Source organism: Staurois parvus, unplaced genomic scaffold (genome assembly GCF_062004578.1).
Source record: "Staurois parvus isolate SC_StPar_1 unplaced genomic scaffold, SC_StPar_1.0 ptg000439l, whole genome shotgun sequence".
NCBI classification, from domain to species: Eukaryota; Metazoa; Chordata; class Amphibia; order Anura; family Ranidae; genus Staurois; species Staurois parvus.
In genome coordinates this window covers 2591601-2610735 of record NW_028318235.1, presented here as the reverse complement: position 1 = coordinate 2610735, position 19135 = coordinate 2591601, and the positions used below count along the sequence as shown (strand labels likewise).

Genomic DNA, 19135 nt, shown 5'->3' with positions numbered 1-19135 from the left:
CGAATGGTGACGCTGCATATGCTGACGCAACGCTGTAGTCCCAACATGGGCCCCCTGGCCACGCTTGCATTTCTGGCCACATAGTCGACATACGGCTACGTTTACTTCCTCGGGCGGCTTGAGGAAAAATTGCCACACCACCGAGTAGGAAACTTTGCCCCCGCTACTCTTCACTGGCTGACTGCTACTTCCTCCGTGCGCACCGGCACCACTACTGGCCGTGGTGGTAGGCTGCAGTGGAGCTGGTGCTCTACTCCGTGGACGTTTGGCTCCACTGACACTGATGCGACCCTGCTGCTGTCTCCTGGGCAACCCACCGACTGTTTTGCTCGCTGCCAAGCTGCCACCCTCTTCTCCTGATGATGCGGAAGAAATTGCCTGATGACGACGAGGCTGCCAAGTGCGATCAACCTCCTCATCATCAAGTAGGGTCTCCGCCTCACTACTAGCCCCCTCGGCTGCGTCTGGGTCAGGAGACAGACCTGTCTCTAGACCGGCTACCGAGCCACTCTCCTCGCCAGTACTTGTTCGCTTGGCTGCTGAAAAGGCCGATGTCTCCCCCCGTTCCTGACCGCCCTCTGTTAGCTCTTCCTCACTGTACAGTGGGGCTGAGCCCACAGCATGCGATACTTCGCTTGGTGAGGGAACAGCAAAGGACAGGGGCAGGTAGAGGACACGTGATTTCAGTGGGCTTGCTCCCGGGCCATGCCAACTAACGGTTGTGTCTGACGTACCCACCGACCGTTGGCTGTAGGTGTCAGAGGTGACCTGGGAAGAGGAAGACGACCGAGCCAACCAATCAATGACGGCAGGGTTGTCGGTGGAGACACGACCGCTGGATGACACCGGGAGCACTGGCCTCTGGCTGCGAATACTGCTGCCTCGACCCCTTCCTCTGCTGCCACGTCTGCTCGCTCCTAAAACATTGCCTCCTCTGCCACTCCTCTGCATGTTGTCTGACATACTATTTAATTCAACGATTAGGTGTCCCTGAGTAACAATTCTCTGGCACTCAGTAACAATTCTGTCTGTCCCTGAGTATGAATTCTGTGGCCCTGAGTAACAATTCTGTGTCTGTGCGAGTAACAATTCTGTGTCTGTGCGAGTAACAATTCTGTGTCTGTGCAAGTAACAATTTTGTGTCTGTGCGAGTAACAATTCTCTGGCACTCAGTAACAATTCTGTCTGTCCCTGAGTAACAATTCTCTGGCACTCAGTAACAATTCTGTCTGTCCCTGAGTAACAATTCTCTGGCACTCAGTAACAATTCTGTCTGTCCCTGAGTATGAATTCTGTGGCCCTGAGTAACAATTCTGTGTCTGTGCGAGTAACAATTCTGTGTCTGTGCAAGTAACAATTTTGTGTCTGTGCGAGTAACAATTCTCTGGCACTCAGTAACAATTCTGTCTGTCCCTGAGTAACAATTCTCTGGCACTCAGTAACAATTCTGTCTGTCCCTGAGTATGAATTCTGTGGCCCTGAGTAACAATTCTGTGTCTGTGCGAGTAACAATTCTGTGTCTGTGCAAGTAACAATTTTGTGTCTGTGCGAGTAACAATTCTCTGGCACTCAGTAACAATTCTGTCTGTCCCTGAGTAACAATTCTCTGGCACTCAGTAACAATTCTGTCTGTCCCTGAGTAACAATTCTCTGGCACTCAGTAACAATTCTGTCTGTCCCTGAGTAACAATTCTCTGGCACTCAGTAACAATTCTGTGTCTGTGCGAGTAACAATTCTGTGTCTGTGCAAGTAACAATTTTGTGTCTGTGCGAGTAACAATTCTCTGGCACTCAGTAACAATTCTGTCTGTCCCTGAGTAACAATTCTCTGGCACTCAGTAACAATTCTGTCTGTCCCTGAGTAACAATTCTCTGGCACTCAGTAACAATTCTGTCTGTCCCTGAGTATGAATTCTGTGGCCCTGAGTAACAATTCTGTGTCTGTGCGAGTAACAATTCTGTGTCTGTGCAAGTAACAATTTTGTGTCTGTGCGAGTAACAATTCTCTGGCACTCAGTAACAATTCTGTCTGTCCCTGAGTAACAATTCTCTGGCACTCAGTAACAATTCTGTCTGTCCCTGAGTAACAATTCTCTGGCACTCAGTAACAATTCTGTCTGTCCCTGAGTAACAATTCTCTGGCACTCAGTAACAATTCTGTCTGTCCCTGAGTAACAATTCTCTGGCACTCAGTAACAATTCTGTGTCTGTGCGAGTAACAATTCTGTGTCTGTGCAAGTAACAATTTTGTGTCTGTGCGAGTAACAATTCTCTGGCACTCAGTAACAATTCTGTCTGTCCCTGAGTAACAATTCTCTGGCACTCAGTAACAATTCTGTCTGTCCCTGAGTAACAATTCTCTGGCACTCAGTAACAATTCTGTCTGTCCCTGAGTATGAATTCTGTGGCCCTGAGTAACAATTCTGTGTCTGTGCGAGTAACAATTCTGTGTCTGTGCAAGTAACAATTTTGTGTCTGTGCGAGTAACAATTCTCTGGCACTCAGTAACAATTCTGTCTGTCCCTGAGTAACAATTCTCTGGCACTCAGTAACAATTCTGTCTGTCCCTGAGTAACAATTCTCTGGCACTCAGTAACAATTCTGTCTGTCCCTGAGTATGAATTCTGTGGCCCTGAGTAACAATTCTGTGTCTGTGCGAGTAACAATTCTGTGTCTGTGCAAGTAACAATTTTGTGTCTGTGCGAGTAACAATTCTCTGGCACTCAGTAACAATTCTGTCTGTCCCTGAGTAACAATTCTCTGGCACTCAGTAACAATTCTGTCTGTCCCTGAGTAACAATTCTCTGGCACTCAGTAACAATTCTGTCTGTCCCTGAGTAACAATTCTCTGGCACTCAGTAACAATTCTGTCTGTCCCTGAGTATGAATTCTGTGGCCCTGAGTAACAATTCTGTCTGTGCGAGTAACAATTCTGTGTCTGTGCAAGTAACAATTTTGTGTCTGTGCGAGTAACAATTCTCTGGCACTCAGTAACAATTCTGTCTGTCCCTGAGTAACAATTCTCTGGCACTCAGTAACAATTCTGTCTGTCCCTGAGTAACAATTCTCTGGCACTCAGTAACAATTCTGTCTGTCCCTGAGTAACAATTCTCTGGCACTCAGTAACAATTCTGTCTGTCCCTGAGTAACAATTCTGTCTGTCCCTGAGAATGAATTCTGTGGCCCTGAGTAAGAATTCTCTGGCACTCAGTAACAATTCTGTCTGTCCCTGAGTAACAATTCTCTGGCACTCAGTAACAATTCTGTCTGTCCCTGAGTAAAAATTCTGTGGCCCTAATAACGTTTCTGTGGCCCTAAGTAACAATTCTCTGGCACTGAGTGAAAATTCTGTCTGTCCCTGAGTATGAATTCTGTGGCCCTAACTAGCGTTTCTTTGTCCCTAAATAACGATTCTGTGGCCCTCATTAACAAGTCTGTGTCCCTGAGTAATGGTTCTCTGTCCCTAAGTAACTTCTCTCTGTCCCCAATTCTCGTTTCTGTGGCCCTAACTCTGTCCCTGTCCCTAGTACAGAGCGGTCTGCCTCTGTTCAATGACTGCAGGCAAATGAAGATTTCCAAAATGGCCGCTATATATACCTCGACCATTACACAGTGCTGGCTGGCTGGCTGCTGATTGGCTGATGCGATCACATGTCGTTGAGGAATGCATTATGGGGCAGCGCGCCTTGTCTGCGCGCCTTCCCCGACATCCCCGCTCCGTCGCCGCACATGTCAGCCGCCATTTTCGGAAAAATTTCGATTCGCGCGTCCGAATTAGGCTGTTTTTCGGATTCGGCACGAATCGAAATTTTTCCGATATTCGACTCGAATTCCACTTCGGATACTTCGATTCGCTCATCTCTAGTTATGAGTTTCAATCCAGAGGTAGACTTTCTCTGAACATGTGAAGAAGATATAGCTTCTGTCCATTACTTTCAAATTAGCTGAAAAAAGCACTTCACACATAATATGGAGACCATGGAAACCCCATTCTAGTTCAGTAAATTTGGCTCATTGTGTTTCCTGATGTACAGAAAAATCAGGAAATACTGCTATCATTTTGTTGATTGCAACAGTACCCCATTCTTTTTTAAATTAATTTCTATCTTAAATAGTTAAAGGAGGTCATGTTTGTATAACTCTATGGACCTTCTCCAATGCATAAGCCAAGGTAAATTTATTTCTGTCAAATGTGATAATCAGAAGATTTTCAAGGCAGGAGATTGTCATTAAGGCCTTTAAACTTAAAGACAAACTCTAGCTCTGGGTCACATTAAAATTGCCTCTAATAATTGTGAGATTGTGACATCATCCGCCCTCCTCTCCACTTCAGCCAATCAGAGGAAGACTTGTATTCATCCATAAAATACAAAGTTTCCTTTAAATGGCTGAGCAGCACTGAGTCAGACTTGATTTTGTTCCAGATGCAGGATAGGAAGTCTATACTGTATGTAGCTGACACTACATGCAGTTTATACAGTGCTCACAGTGGCTGCATTTGTTAGTGAAGGTAATGTTTCATTTGGACCAAACTAATTTAAAGTGACAATAAGCTGGAGCCAGGCTTTTAAAAAGACCTTACATAGTTCACTTAATAAAATTAAAAACATAAAAAATGAAATGGCTAGAATTCCCAATCTCCATAGTGATAAAAACAAGAGGCATTTTTAAGACAGTTTTAACCTCTTGCCGTCCGCCTGCTGTTTATAAACGGCAGGGCGGTGGCAGTCCAAGGTCGGGTTGCCGTTCCTAAACGGCACCCGCCTTTTCTAGCTGTGCGCGCTCCCTAGGAGCGCGCACCACCGCGATCCGGTGTCCGCTGTGTCCTCCGGACACAGTGAAACACCGATCGTCGGACGGGACCTCTGTACGAGGTCCCGGTCATGTGATCACTGATTGGCGAATCAGTGAGCACATGCAAAGTAGTAAGCAAGATGTCACTTGTGACATCATTGCTTACTACGTGTGAAATCTGTGAATGATCACAGAGGTCACATGGTACAAGGCTATTCACAACAGCCTTGTACCATGTGACAAGCTGTGACCAATCACAGCTCACTCAGTATTTCTCAATGACTGCAAGAATGCAGACAGAGAGAAAGAGAAATGATTGCTTTTACATCCTATATGGGTGTAAAAGCAATCAGTGTAAAAAAAAAAAAAAAAATCTTCATCACCCCCCACAAGTAGTACAGTGTCACCATGGTGACACTGTACTGCTAGGGTGACAGTATGTAAAAATAAAAAATAAAAATAAAAAATAATATAAAAAAAATAAAATAAAAATGTAAAAAAAATGTTTAAAAATTATAATGTTTGGTTATAAACTAATTTGGATTTTTTTTTTTTACTAAAAAAATAACGGAATAAATTTTGGCCAAGATTTAGGATGAAATATTATTTATTTGCAAAATTTTATAAAAAAAAACACTTTTTTTTCAAAATTTTTGGACATTTTCATTTACATAGTAAAAAAATAAAAATCCCAGCGGTGAATAAATACCACCAAAATAAAGCTTTATCTGTCTCAAAAAAATGGTAAAAAATTCATATGGGTACAGTATTGCATGACCGCGCAATTGTCATTCAAAGTGTGATAGCGCTGAAAGCTGAAAATTGCCCTGGACAGGAAGGGGGTAAAAGTGTCCGGACAGGAAGTGGTTAAAATATATGTGTCAATATATAAATAAGAAACTTGCTACTAACCACTTAGATTACCAAATCCATTATTGTATGATTCCCAGAGCTGGTCAAAATCAACAGACCCATCTTTACGCCTTTGAATGACAGTCCATCCTGCTTCTATGAGAAAAAAAAATTAGTAATCATTAAGAGGCTGCTATTTTCTTTAACCCTTTCATTGCCAATGGTCAACTGATGAATGAATTCACTGGCCAAATTTAGCAATGTAATTTGACATTTTATGACAATTTTCACTAGCTAAATCATTTTTTAATTTTTTTAATCACATATTTATTGTGTACTCTGTTTTAACAATTGCCCTTATTAGGTATTTTTATTAAAGGCTTACAAGCGGACAAAAATGTGGAAACCTTTTTTCAATTTTTAACTTTTAACCATGTATGCTCAGTTTTAGACTGTTGATCACTTTAGTATACTAAATATGATCAAGGGAAACTAGTACAAAGTTTGTGGCCAGGCAGCAGACTCTGGAGAGTGCCAACTGAGCTCTGTGGGAGAGTAGTGGTCTCTGTGTAGCAGTCTGACACAGCAACTAATAAGTCCAAGCTAGAACTCTGCATTCATCAATGTGTTTTATAGCACCACAATGCACAGATGTGAACCATCTTTGCATTGTGATGTGCTGTGTTAGAAACAAAGGTGCTTTGACAGCCCATTTAAAATGAATAAACTACACAATGCACATTTAAAAATCACACCAGTGCGAATCCAGCATAATGCAACCAATCACTGATCAATTTAAAAACCATATACTGTATATCCTTTCTTCCTCTAATTAAACCTTCTCTCTACCAGATGCTAAGAGTATAATCTTTTAATTAACACTAAAAACATATTAAAATTAATACACAGAGAAGTAGAGGAGGTAGATTTGAGTGTTGTCAGCATAGAATGCTGACCCAAGGTGTAGATAGAGAATAAGAAAAGGTCTGAGGGTAGAGGGTGGCAGGCCCATACAGAAAAAAAAGAGGAGAGGAGAGGGGGAGGTAGAATTGTAAGGTACGGTGGGATATGCAGAACCAGCAAAGAGCAGAGTCTCAAAAGACAAGGGAGAGGACTTTTTTGAGAAGTAGCAACTGTCAACTGTATGAAAGGCAACTGAAAGGTCTAAAAGTAGGAGTTCAGAGTGGTGATCATTGCTTTTAGCAGATAGTAAGTTTTTAGTGAGTTTTAGTAGGGCAGTTTCTGTAGACTTCAACTTAGTTTTAATTCTCCCATTTTTCTTGCTAGCTGTATACTTCAGAACCTTAAAACTGAACTCCAGATAAACAGTTAAATACAGAAATGTTCATGGTGGCAATATGACAGCCATCTCATTCTTTGGGATAGAAAGATTGTTTTTGTCAGCCAGGGGAGGTAACCTGCAAAAAATTTAGAAGCTGATTGGCTATCATGCACTGCTTCACCAGATTTTGCACTCTCCCATTTTAGTAAATCAACCCCAGTCATAGGCAGAAAATAACTCAGGATTTGCAGGCACAACTGATTTTGGGGAAGTTCTACCAAGAATCATATGTGGGATCTGCAACAGTTTTCACAGTTAAGTGCTAACCTATTTACCCTATTCAGGTTAGGAGTTTTGCAGTTGAACAATTTTGGGAAGTGACTGATCAGAAACTGGTTAATCTAAAGCAGAGTAGCAGATCTGGGAGTGCCCAAAACATTACCAAAGCTAGATTTGATGCCTTACAGACATTAAACACAAATAAAAATGAAAGAATCAGAAATGCAAATAAAGAAGGCTGTGTGGTTAATATGAGCACCTGGATTATTAAAAAAAGGCTATAAGACAACTCAAGGAAAATGAGGTTTACTGTACCATGAATCTCAGTACTTTATTTTAGAAAACAATTTTTGATCTTGTATCTGCTAAGGAGTGTATGAGTGCTCTTACCAGGACATGAAACTGGAAACACCCATTACTCCCATTTTTAATCGTCTACCTAAAGTTCAAAAGGTGGGAGTCTTATTGCCGGAATGATCATTGTAGCAGGCATTGTTTTCTTGTTGGAACCTTTGTGAAAATGGGTGGATAGTCACAGCCACTTGTCATGTAACTACATGGCTATACACCTGCTTGTGTACTTTTTCATTATATGCACAGTTTGATTTTCCCAGGTTTTTGATCAGTTTACACACTGACCTAAGGGCCATGAATGTAGAAAGTATTTAAAAGAGGGCCCACAGTGCTTAGTACATTCTACAAGACTTTGCTATCATCCACTGTCAGTTTACCTAGATATGAATTTTGATGACCTTAGAACAACCTGGACTGAGTGAATATTTACAACATGGTACATTTATTTGAAGTAAGCCTGCATGAAATCTGCTGAACTCTAGTTTTGAAATCAAAGTTGGGTTTAAAAACTGCTGGAGTGGATAAGATCGTAGATAAAAGTCAGTGGAATCTAGATGTGAGTAGAAAGCTGCTTAAAAAAAGGAGCAAAACTATACGGTGACACTCCAATCAGCTGATTCATGAATATGAGTATCAAGAGCAAATCTATAAAGATTAAACTAAGGAAACATACAATCTGCAGATAATGATGGTTCATTCATACCAATCGTATGTGGTGGCTGACTCTTTACCCTATTGCCATAATTTTTCCCACAAATTTTTTAATAAGTGTATTTCATATTCAAGGGTGAATACAGGCAAAAGGGGCATAGTGAACAAGCAAGAAATGTATGGAGGGTAAAGTGAGGGCAGGAATAAAGAAAAGAAAGGGGAAGGGGGGTGGACTCCCTTGTTTTTTACTTTTTAACTAAACTTTATGTTGCTTAAAGTGGGAACTGATGTCTCCATGTTTTTTTTGCTGAGAAATCACTTTCAAAAACACCACTCTAGCATTTCTGGCTTTGCCCATCTTGAGTAAAGGCAAATGATTCATGTAGCATTTACTTCCTGAAACCCATCTGCTCTTAGCTTAGGCACACAGGCAGGAGGATGTGCTTAGCTGAAAAAGCCCCTCCTTCCCTAATGAAGTCTCCTTTCAAGTTTTAATCAGAACTTGAAATTGCAAGACTATGCACAGATGTGAATCTAGATCTTCAAGGCTTAGTTAACCTTTTGAAAAAAATAATAAATGCATGTTTTTTGCAGGTAAAAAAATGTGCATGTATTACTTTTTTTTTCTAAGGAACCTGTAAAGCTTTGCACCCATGATCAGCATATTGCGGGTGCGATATCAGGCTCCTGCAGACTCTCAAGATAGCTGTCTGCACATACCTCCGATATGACCAGGCAGTTACTTGAGAGCAGGAAGATCAAGGAACAATGGGAGTGGTCACCAGCTCCCTCACAGTTCATGGAGAACTACAAGGAAACTGTGGAATGAATGACGTAGCTGTGTGGGTGGAGCTCCACATTGCTGCACTGTTTTTAAATTGTGATCGTGGGTGCGGGGAGAAGATCTTCTGTTCGCTGTCATGGGGTGTGGGTGTGTGTGTGTCTGTGGGGGGGGGGGGTTGGGTTTCTGTGGTAGAAGGGGAGGATGCTGAACAGGTTACATGTTTACCCAAAATACGGGTGTAACATGTAACATGTTCATACTTAGCCTTTACATTTATAATAATGATTTATAGCCTTTAACTTAGCCTTTAAATTTATATATATATATACATACAGTGAGGAACAGAAGTATTTGAACACCGTATGATTTTGCAAGTTCTCCCACTTAGAAATCATGGAGGGGTCTGAAATTCACATTGCAGGTGCATTCCCACTTTGAGAGACAGAGTTAAAAAAAAAAATTCTTGCTGTTTCTTAGGTGTTCAAATACGTATGTTCAGCAGTGCAAGACAAATAAATTCTTTAAAAATCATACAATGTGATTTCCTGAATTTTTTTTTAAATTCTGCCTCTCAGAGTGGGAATGCACCTACAATGTGAATTTCAGACCCTCACTGTATATATATATGATTTATGCCTTTTTCTTGTTGAAAGATGCCACAGGTTTTCTTTACTACCATTAAACTTGCAGACTTACCTGCTGTAATTTCACAGAATACTTCAAAGGGCTGAGCATTGGCTGGTTGGATTTTAAATATGCCACTCTTCTCTCCTTTCAAAAACACTGCATGGCAATCAGAAGGCAGCTCTGGAAAGACAGGAGAGTTTATATTGTTTTAGGTAGGTATCACACATGCACATCAGCAGAAATGCTGGACATACACAGCATGAATTTTGACAGATTTCTGCTAAATCATGACCTTGTCACCAACCAGCTCGACAAACTTTGATCTGACAATCAAAAGAGCTGGGTGGAAAATTTGCAGTCAAACAGTGAGTGCAGATTTTAATTAAGTTAATTAATTTCTCTTGTTTACCCTACAGGGATGAACTAGAGAAATCTTAAAATGTATGGCTAGTCTTTCTGTACAATATACTGTGAACATTTTTCCCAGCTCCAGAGGTAATTACACCATAGAGTATTTTGTGAACCAGTGAGTGGTTTGATGACGACTGGAATATAAAAAAAAATCATGATATTGCATGTAAATTGTCAAATCACTGTTGAAAAGATGTAAAACAACAATATTTATAGGTGGCAGGTGGTCCACCTGACCTGAAATAGAAAGTTTAAAAGTGTTAAATAGAATTTGCCACCAAAACTCTCTCCTGAGATCTTCAAAAGAGTTAATACAACAAACTAATAAGCAAGGAGAGACTAGTGAACAAGTGGAACATTTTGCTACTACAGATCACCAACAGAACAGAGGAGTTATCCTGGAGGAATAAAGGATGATAAGAAACACCCCAAAACAATAAAAACAATGGATAAAGAACCTTCTGGACAAAAAGTTTAGCCAGTTTATTAAAGGAATCTCATCCAATGGATTGAATTTGATTGTCCCTGTGGTGGAATTCATCACAACTACAAAAAATTACACTCATAACAAACACATATCAGAAGCTAAACAACTCTACCTGTGAGCCTGGACTGTTCTAGAAAGTGCCAAAGCACCTTCTCCCAACCTGAACCTACAAGAAAGCATGACTTTTAGTGGGAATCTGAGCATAATGATCCTCCCAGCAGAAAAGGGGAGATGCAGTGTTGCACTGAATACAGCAACAGCTGGACATTGTGAGAATTATTGATTGGGGTTGGTACCATAGCCTTTATCATGGGAAACTTCAAGGTAGCATCATCAACAGCATTAATAAATTAATAGCATAATTAATATTTAGCTAAAATTCAAGCACCCCATGCCACGTTTTAGCAGAAGGTACTGCTATGCAAAGATGCAAATAGACCCTTAAGATGTTTTAATGTCTGGAATCTTATTTTTCTGTGATATACCACTTGAAACTAGGAGAAAAAAGCTCAAGAACTGTTGCTAAGAATTATTACCCTCCGTTAACTCTAATTCATTCTCCCAATTTTGTAGCTGTTTTTTTACCATTCATATTGCATAGGTCAGTCTTGAGCCTTTATCACCTGCTGATTGTTACTCAGCACTATAGTTCAAGTCATATTGCTGTCATTGGGAGTGCTTAAATGCACTTTAGTATTGTCAGCCTGGGTCTGATGAAAGATTTGGTTTGTCTCATACCTCTCTATCCACTTAGTATTTTGGATTTTTTTTTGTCAGCAACTTGGACTGCATTTAGTTTTTGTTTCTGCCTGCTCTGTTTTTTTATTGTCTAATCAAATCATTGAATAATCTGTGCACTTTGAGAGCGCATTCACACCACTGCGTTTATTTACACATATTATGTCATACAATAATGTGTATTACTTTAAAGTAGCCCACATTACATCTGTTGGTAAAGTGCACTGGAGTACAATTTAGAATTAATGGCACAGCATTGTGCCAGTGCATGGAACATTACCACAGCACACTTGTGTGACTAGTTAATCTATCATAACTAGTGTTAAAATTAGCACTGATTAAAAAAGTTAGAAAAAGGTTTAAAACACTCTTAAAGTGTTACTAAACCCAGGACCCTGCATTCGCTATATCTGGTCTCCCACAGTATACACAACACGGAAATGCAATTATTTTAGTAAATATAAACTGCTAAATACCTTTTCTCCTTAGCAGTTAGAGCAGTGTTGTGACTTCTATCAGTGTCCAGCTGAGCTCTGGTTAAAGCTTGTAGGAGTTTTAAGTTTGCTCTAGGAGGATGCAGAACCCCTGTCCTCTGTCTGGACAGTACTGATTGGCCCTGAGCTGATCGCATGCACTCTCCCAAGGTAAAAAAAAAACCTCTCTAGCAATACACACCAAACTGAGCAGAGTGACTCCACATGATGTTTTATCAGGTGATAAGAGAGGAACACTGGAAGAAGGGGAGGATCAGGATCAAACAGTGTTTTTTACACAAGGCAGAGGATTAACCCCACCCCTTAGGTTCCACAGTGAGTTTAACAAGCATGCTTTACTGCATATAGAGACTGATTTTACTGTTGTAGGTTTAGTAAGACTTTAATGTTTAAAATGCTATAGTTCACATGTTGACATGAAACTGACAGACCGTTACGAAAGATTGCAATGGGCTGCATGCATGGTAAAAAAAATTGTCATTAGACTGCTTGCATGTGACTTAGGACTGTCATGGCATTCCATGTTGCACACTATTGTTCTTTCGTTTACACAAATTCCTTCAAACCACACTAATGTACCCAAGTCAATACCATAATTATTTGCCTTACTCCAAAAGCAAGCACAAACAATGTGGTAATCTAACATGCCAAGAAATACCTTCATCAATATTATCCAGGGGTCACTTCTTTAACAGTTACTGTGGCCCTATTACCTGCAATTCTTTGTTCTAAATGGTGATATAAAGGTCAATTCTAAATTGGTATATTAGAGGACATAGTGTGCATCATGTCAGTGCAAACGTCTGGGTAAATATGCATCTGCATAAATTAGTTAATATGTTGCTTCATTGCTAATATGTTAAAGCAAGAAATTCTTGCACTTTCAAGCCATACAGTGTAATAATTGTAGTGTAATTGCTCATACGTCAATCTGCCAGTGATGTGGAATTTAGGGGAAAGGTTACACACAGAAGCCTGCAGGACTTCCAGTAACAACAGAAAACTTAAAGAACATTCAGATTTTCAGACGGCTATGAACTTTCACCCACTTTGGTTTCCACAATTATACCAGACATGAGCTAAACTACATGGTTGGAAATTGTGAATCACCAATAGATAAATACACTGTAAACAACCAATTAGTGCAGCTTAGTGGCAGCTTAGTGTATACAAAAAAACACCAATACCAGTGCCATTAACAAAGCCACAGACTCCCACATCTAAAAAATATATCATATAAAAAATATATCTATAAATATTCTTGGAAGAATCCGTTAACATCAGTGGATGAAAATCTTATGCTTTGATACCTTTAGAGCTTAATTCAACTTTGTGCTGAAAACCACCACCTCCAGACGTCTGCTCACCTCAAGTATATGACCTTACAATTTAATGTTCGGTCAACATATGTCTTTTGTCTCTGCAGACTGCCCTATATATTCAGCAAGAGAGATGGCCCAATCCAGCAAAGAGATATTCCCATATATTCAGCATAGAGACAGTCCAATCCAGCAAAGATACCTCACCATATATTCAACACAGAAAAATCCCAATCCGGCATACAGACAGCCCCATATATTCAGCAGAGACAGCCCAATCCAGCAAAGAGACATCCCTATATATTCAGTAAAGAGACATCCCCATATAGCAAAGAGACAGCCTAATCCAGCAAAAAGACTGGATTACAAAGCTCTTTTTGTTACCATCAATGCAGCACTCTGGCTTCCCCTAGTGAACTGTCTCACTGATTTTCTAGTGAGTATTACTTTATTGCAATATACAGTGGTGAGATAGATATATAAAAGAAAGGGACAGATTGTGTTGGAATACTTTATAGCCAATGATTTTATTTCACTTGGGTCATTCTCTGGACATTATATCCTTTCTGCAGTTTGTGCCACCATGGATCGCTCCTGTTTTCCCCGTGGGCTCCCTCCTTTGAATCCATCTGGTCGAGTTCTTGATGTGCTGGGTCTGAGGTGTGTGGGAACAGGACAGATCAAGTAGTTGGGGTATTTTTTTTATTCTCCCCCCCCCCCCTTATCTGCATGCGTGTAGTGTATACAGTATCATCACTGTTATTGTTGGATAACTTTAATTGTGTTTTTGTATCTTTATCAGTATTCCATTTACAAGTTTCCTTCCTGAAGAAGCCAAGTAGGCGAAACATGTAGAAGAGACTGTGTTTGAGGACCTCAATTCAAATGGCATATATTGGATATGAACTATGAAACTAAAATAGTTTCTTTAGAATTTCTTATGTATTTGTGTAAAATAAATTGGAATATATTCACTAATTTTTTTTGTTGGTGTGTAATATATGCACCTAAAAAACCCCACTCCTACCTATTCTGCTATTTTAAATGTACTCAAGTCAATAGTATAATTGCCCAATCCAAAAGCAAGTAAAAACAATGTGGTAATCTAACATGTCAAGAAATACCTTCATCAAGATCACCCAGGTGTCCCTTCTTTAAAAGTTACTTTTGCCCTGAAATGGTAATCAAATTACCTGCAATTCTTTGTTCTACAAGCGGATATACAGGCCAATTTTAAATTGGTATAATAAAGAATGCAAACCTCTGGGTAATTATGCATCTGCATGAACTAGTCAAGATGTTCTTTACATGGCTAGTATAATAAAGAAAGAAATCCTTGCACTTCCCATGTCATATACAGTGTAACAATTGTAGTGTAATTGTTCATACGTCACTCTGCCATTGATGTGAAATGTAGGGGAAAGGTTACACACAGAATCCCACAGGGCTTCCCGTAACAGAATATTGAAGGAATGTTCAGATTCTCAGACAGCTATGAACTTTCACCCACTTCTGGTTTCCGCATTTACACTGGCCTGGAGCTAAACTACATAAAATTTTGAATCACCAAGAGACAAACATAATATCCCCATAGCAGCAACTTACTTTTCCTACAAACACTAAGAAATAAATATTTTTAAGTACAGGAAGGAAGTCCAGTACTACACATTTTCCCTGACCCACTAAATATATGCTATATTAGTTGTAGTGGTCTAATTTTTTTTATATATATATATATATATATATATATATACACACACACACATACTATTCCTCCTTTAAACATAGAGCCTAAACTATTATGCATCAAGTTGAATTTCTGTCTTGTAGCAGATGAAAATGAATGAACAATTATTACAATTGTAAATATATAAATACAAACCAGATATAAAAGAAAAAGGCTTTGAATAAGAGAAGAAAAATGTGAGCACTCTGATGGTATAGCATGGAACAGTCTATTACACTTAGTGAACTTCGGCCTAGTTGACAAAAAGCCAAGTGTTGTAACTGCCTTCTGGAACTGGTTAAGTGTGTAACATATAAAGAGAAAACAAGTTTCAACTTTAACACACTGGCAATGTTATCATCTGTACAGTGAAAACAAACTTTGACCTCTGGTTTCTGTACAGTGTTATTGCAGGAGAGATCACATTGTGATAAGTGCAGTGATTTCTGGCTAAGAAAATTACCAATGTAAATCAGTACATAGAAGTAACTGTATTTGTTTAACTGCTTTAATTAAAGTAATACTAAGATGGCGATATTGAATAATTTATTGAATCATTTACAGATATTCCCAGTGAAAATACCATAGATCAGCCAAAAGCTTTGTAAATATATTACATTAGTTTAAGCACATAGAAAAGCTGGATTTTCTCAAAGTAGGGTCTTCTTTCTGGAGGTGAGTTCACCCTCTCCTTTTTTAATTGATTACTATTAAGTAACAAATATCTCAAAATTGTCCAGTGCCCTCATGCAAGCATTATCATTTAAAGGGAACCTGTTAATACAGGGTTGCTTTTACAAAATAAGTCACTTGTAAATAAGTGCTTATATACTTCATATACGTAACATCTCAGCCTCCCACCAACTGCAAGTATTCAGCCATTGGTTTCAACTCTGTGTTGACAAGGTCACTTTAATGTAACAGATACAGGACAATTACTTTTCTTGATAGTGGTTAGTTATTAATCTCATTGAACAAATGAGACTTGGGAATAGTTTTTGATTATTATTATTTTTTTAACAAATGTCAGGAAATGTCTTTTTTAATTAAATTAAAATAATAAATTTTTTTCCAAATTATACTTAGGTGGATGCAGCATCAGTCCCCCGCTAGCTCTGAATGTGAGAACTCAGTGATCACATGACCGCTGATCACTGCATCCTTACCACCGCTGTGAGCAGAAAGTCAGTCACTGCTGTCTGCTCTGCCCCCCCGCACTCACTGGAGCACTGGGCTGGGGAAGGAGTGGCTGGCTCAGGCTCTCAGCAGATCGCTGACAGGCTGAGACAGGTACCGCTCCAAACTCGGCGGTGGATCCCGACCTTAAAGTTGGGGTCTTTCCCCAGCCTGGACCGGCTGAGTGATGTCAGCCAATAGCAGGATTCAGTCAGCTGTCAGCTGAAAATGGGTCACAGGAGTGCAAAACAAACTGCACTCCTGTGATCCACAGAAGCACAATCAAAAGAGCATTGGCTGTATTTCTCCTTTAAGTTGGTTTATAGAGAGTTACTTTCCAATCATGTGCCAATCACAGCGATCATGTGATCATAAACCTCACTCCACCTCCAGGCATCAGAAACCCCTTAAAGGGCCGGCAGGCGCAGGCATTAAGCGGTTAAAGGCAAGTTTAAAAAAAACAAACATGTTTATACTTACCTGCTGTGTGCAGTAGTTTAGCACAGAGCAGCCTGGATCCTCCTCTTCTCGGGTCTCCCATCAGCACTCCTGGCCCCTCCCTCCTGCCAAGTGCCCTCAGAGCAAACAGCTTGCTATGGGGGCACCTAAGCAGGCTCTCTCCCAAGCCACTGTTCTGTGTGTATTGACACACAGAGCCACAGCTCGGCCCTGCCTCCTATCTCTCCCCATTGGCTCACTGTCTGTGATTGACAGCAGTGGGAGCCAATGGCTCCTGGCTCCATCTTGTGGTGAATTCAAAAACTACATGTCAAATTGAATATGTCCAATTTGTATGTATATTAGGGAATAAGTTTTAAAAAATGTAAAAGATATGTAAAAAAAATTTTTTATATATATATATGTAACATTTATGTACTTTATCCTTTATTACATTAATATGGATCTGGGCCAAAAAATTAAGTCTATGATGAAACAGATCTATGTCAACATTCATACCATGAGGGGTATCAAATGGACATATTCAATTTGACATGTAGATAATGGGTATAGTTTATTCTTGCACCAATAGATGGGAATACCAAGATACATGTGGTATATATCTGTCAATAGAGATATAATTGTCTAATGTAAGCATCACCTTCCAATAATAATGGGTAATATACATTTAGTTTGAAGCGTTTTTGGAGTTTTTTTTAGTAATGGTTCAAGGGCAATTTTAGAGTATATAAATGGCAGAAGTAATGGCTGTGGACACACCTCCTGATGACATCTCAGATGTGACAAAATGCGCAGGGGAAGGAACTATCAGTTCACGGGCCACTTCTGCACTTTGGAATGCACTCTGGCTCCCATGCTGGCTGAAGTGGCAGTGATTCATATTGTATATTGGCGTGAGTGTGTTTCTTTTTTGGTTTTTAAGTATGTTTTTAATAAACAGTATTACACTATGAAGATGTTTTTGTTTGATCCCTTCCATATATCTCCAGCCCATGCCCCCTCCCCTGACTTCTCCATCAAGATCATAAATCAGTCTCCCCCTCAACATCAGTGCCTCCCCTCATGCCACGGTGCTAGGTGTAATCCTGGACTCCGACCTGTCCTTTCAGCTCCAAATCCAATCACTGTTCAAATCTTGTAGACTTCATCTCCATAACATCTCTAAAATACACCCCTTTTTAACCATTGAAACCACTAAGCAACTTGTTCACTTATTCACCTTGCTATCTCTCGCCTTGACTATTGTAACTCCCACCTAACTGGCCTACTGTTTCATGTACAGGAATGTAGACAACACAAGCTGCTGGTGTGAGGAATCATGTTGTACACAGAACTACATCCAGGTCAGCATAGAACAGGAAACAGGAAGTATAAGGCAATGCAATATTACCATATGCAAGTAGGGTCACAGTATTTGCATAATAACTCTATAACATCTCCCTTTTTTACATTCAATTCAAACCTTGTAAACAATTAAACTAAAACAGATCCTGAACAGTCTTGAACATGGCATACTGTGTTACTGGTAGATACACTACAGATTGAGTCTATCTGGTGGTCTTGAAACTCGACCACTACGCAAGGTCACAGGGATTTTGCCTGGGGAAATCTGTTCAGCTCCAGAAGGTGTTAAGGAGCTACCCTCTTTCCTGGCTGGTGTGTTTGGCAGAGAAGAACTTGACGGGATATGTGGCTGCATTATGTCATCCTCATTCTATCCCCATATGACAGCAGAGTTCTCTCTGCTTTGAGTATATGGTCCAGTAGGACTCGGGGCATTGAGCACCTCAGGAGGATCACGTGCAGGGTGCTCATAGGCTTGTGCGGTGAATCGTTCTGCCCTTCGTAGGTCCATTCGATTGTGGTGGTAAAGACTGCCTTCTACATCCACAAGATATGATCGAGGAGCAACCCTCTGAACACAGGAACCCAGTCTCCAGCGACCAGTCCTGTCACCTGGAAGTGGCTTCATATGGATTGGCTCTCCAATGCTTAGTTCAGGTTAGTCTTTAGCAGAGACATCGTATGACAGTTTGGCAATCTGTTTCCTCCTCTGCAGTTTTGCTGGGACACCTGTAATCACACAAGGATCAAGTAATTTGTTGGCCACAGGCAATGAAGTCTTCAGTCTCCTAGACATCAAACGCTGTGCAGGACTACTGTCCATGCCTTCAGATGGGGTGTTCCTCCAATGTAGAATGGCCTTCCACGGATCGGTACCATCCAACTTGGCCTTCTTACAAAGATTCTTCACTATCTTGACAGCCGATTCCGCTTTGCCATTGGTTTGCGGGCGCCTCTGGGATGAGGTATCATGCTCAAATCCCCAATCTGTAGAGAACCGTCTGAATTGCTCACATGCAAATTGAGGTCCATTATCCGAGATTACTCTATCCGGCTGGCCATAACGTGCAAACTGTGCTTTACAATGCTTGATGGTAGTATCAGCAGACAGGTCAGGAAGTAGCTCAATCTCCCAAAAGTCGGAATAGTGATCAACAATTAGTAGAAAATCCTGCCCAGCATAATTCAGTAAGTCCATGCTTACAATTTTCCAAAGCCGTGTGGGCAGCACATGCGACATCATAGGTTCTTTCTGTTGTACCTGTGCATATTCATTGCATGCCCAGCAACAGCTAACAAAGTCTCTAATCTCGTTCTGCATGTTGGGCCAGTATAGGGTATCACGTGCTTACCTATAG

The 19135-nt window shown here is 40.3% G+C and overlaps 1 protein-coding gene and 1 long non-coding RNA gene across 3 annotated transcripts in view; one reads left to right on the top strand and one right to left on the bottom strand.

The window, feature by feature from the left end:
* The window catches only part of LOC149454038 (angiopoietin-related protein 4-like), a 51548-nt gene that overhangs the window by 17620 nt on the left and 14793 nt on the right, over positions 1-19135 (bottom strand). Inside the window, exons 4-5 of one of the 2 annotated variants that reach the window (XM_089687875.1) lie at positions 9693-9803; positions 5707-5802 (exon numbers count right to left, since the gene is read on the bottom strand). In XM_089687875.1, the coding sequence (XP_089544001.1) occupies positions 5707-5802; positions 9693-9803 (207 nt within the window). The remainder of the gene's footprint in view (positions 1-5706; positions 5803-9692; positions 9804-19135) is intronic. The other variant, XM_089687876.1, reaches the window with a different exon arrangement.
* On the top strand, positions 12702-14050 carry LOC149454039 (uncharacterized). Its single transcript, XR_016314382.1, has 2 exons — positions 12702-13765; positions 13875-14050. It is a non-coding gene; the product is annotated as an uncharacterized LOC149454039 (long non-coding RNA).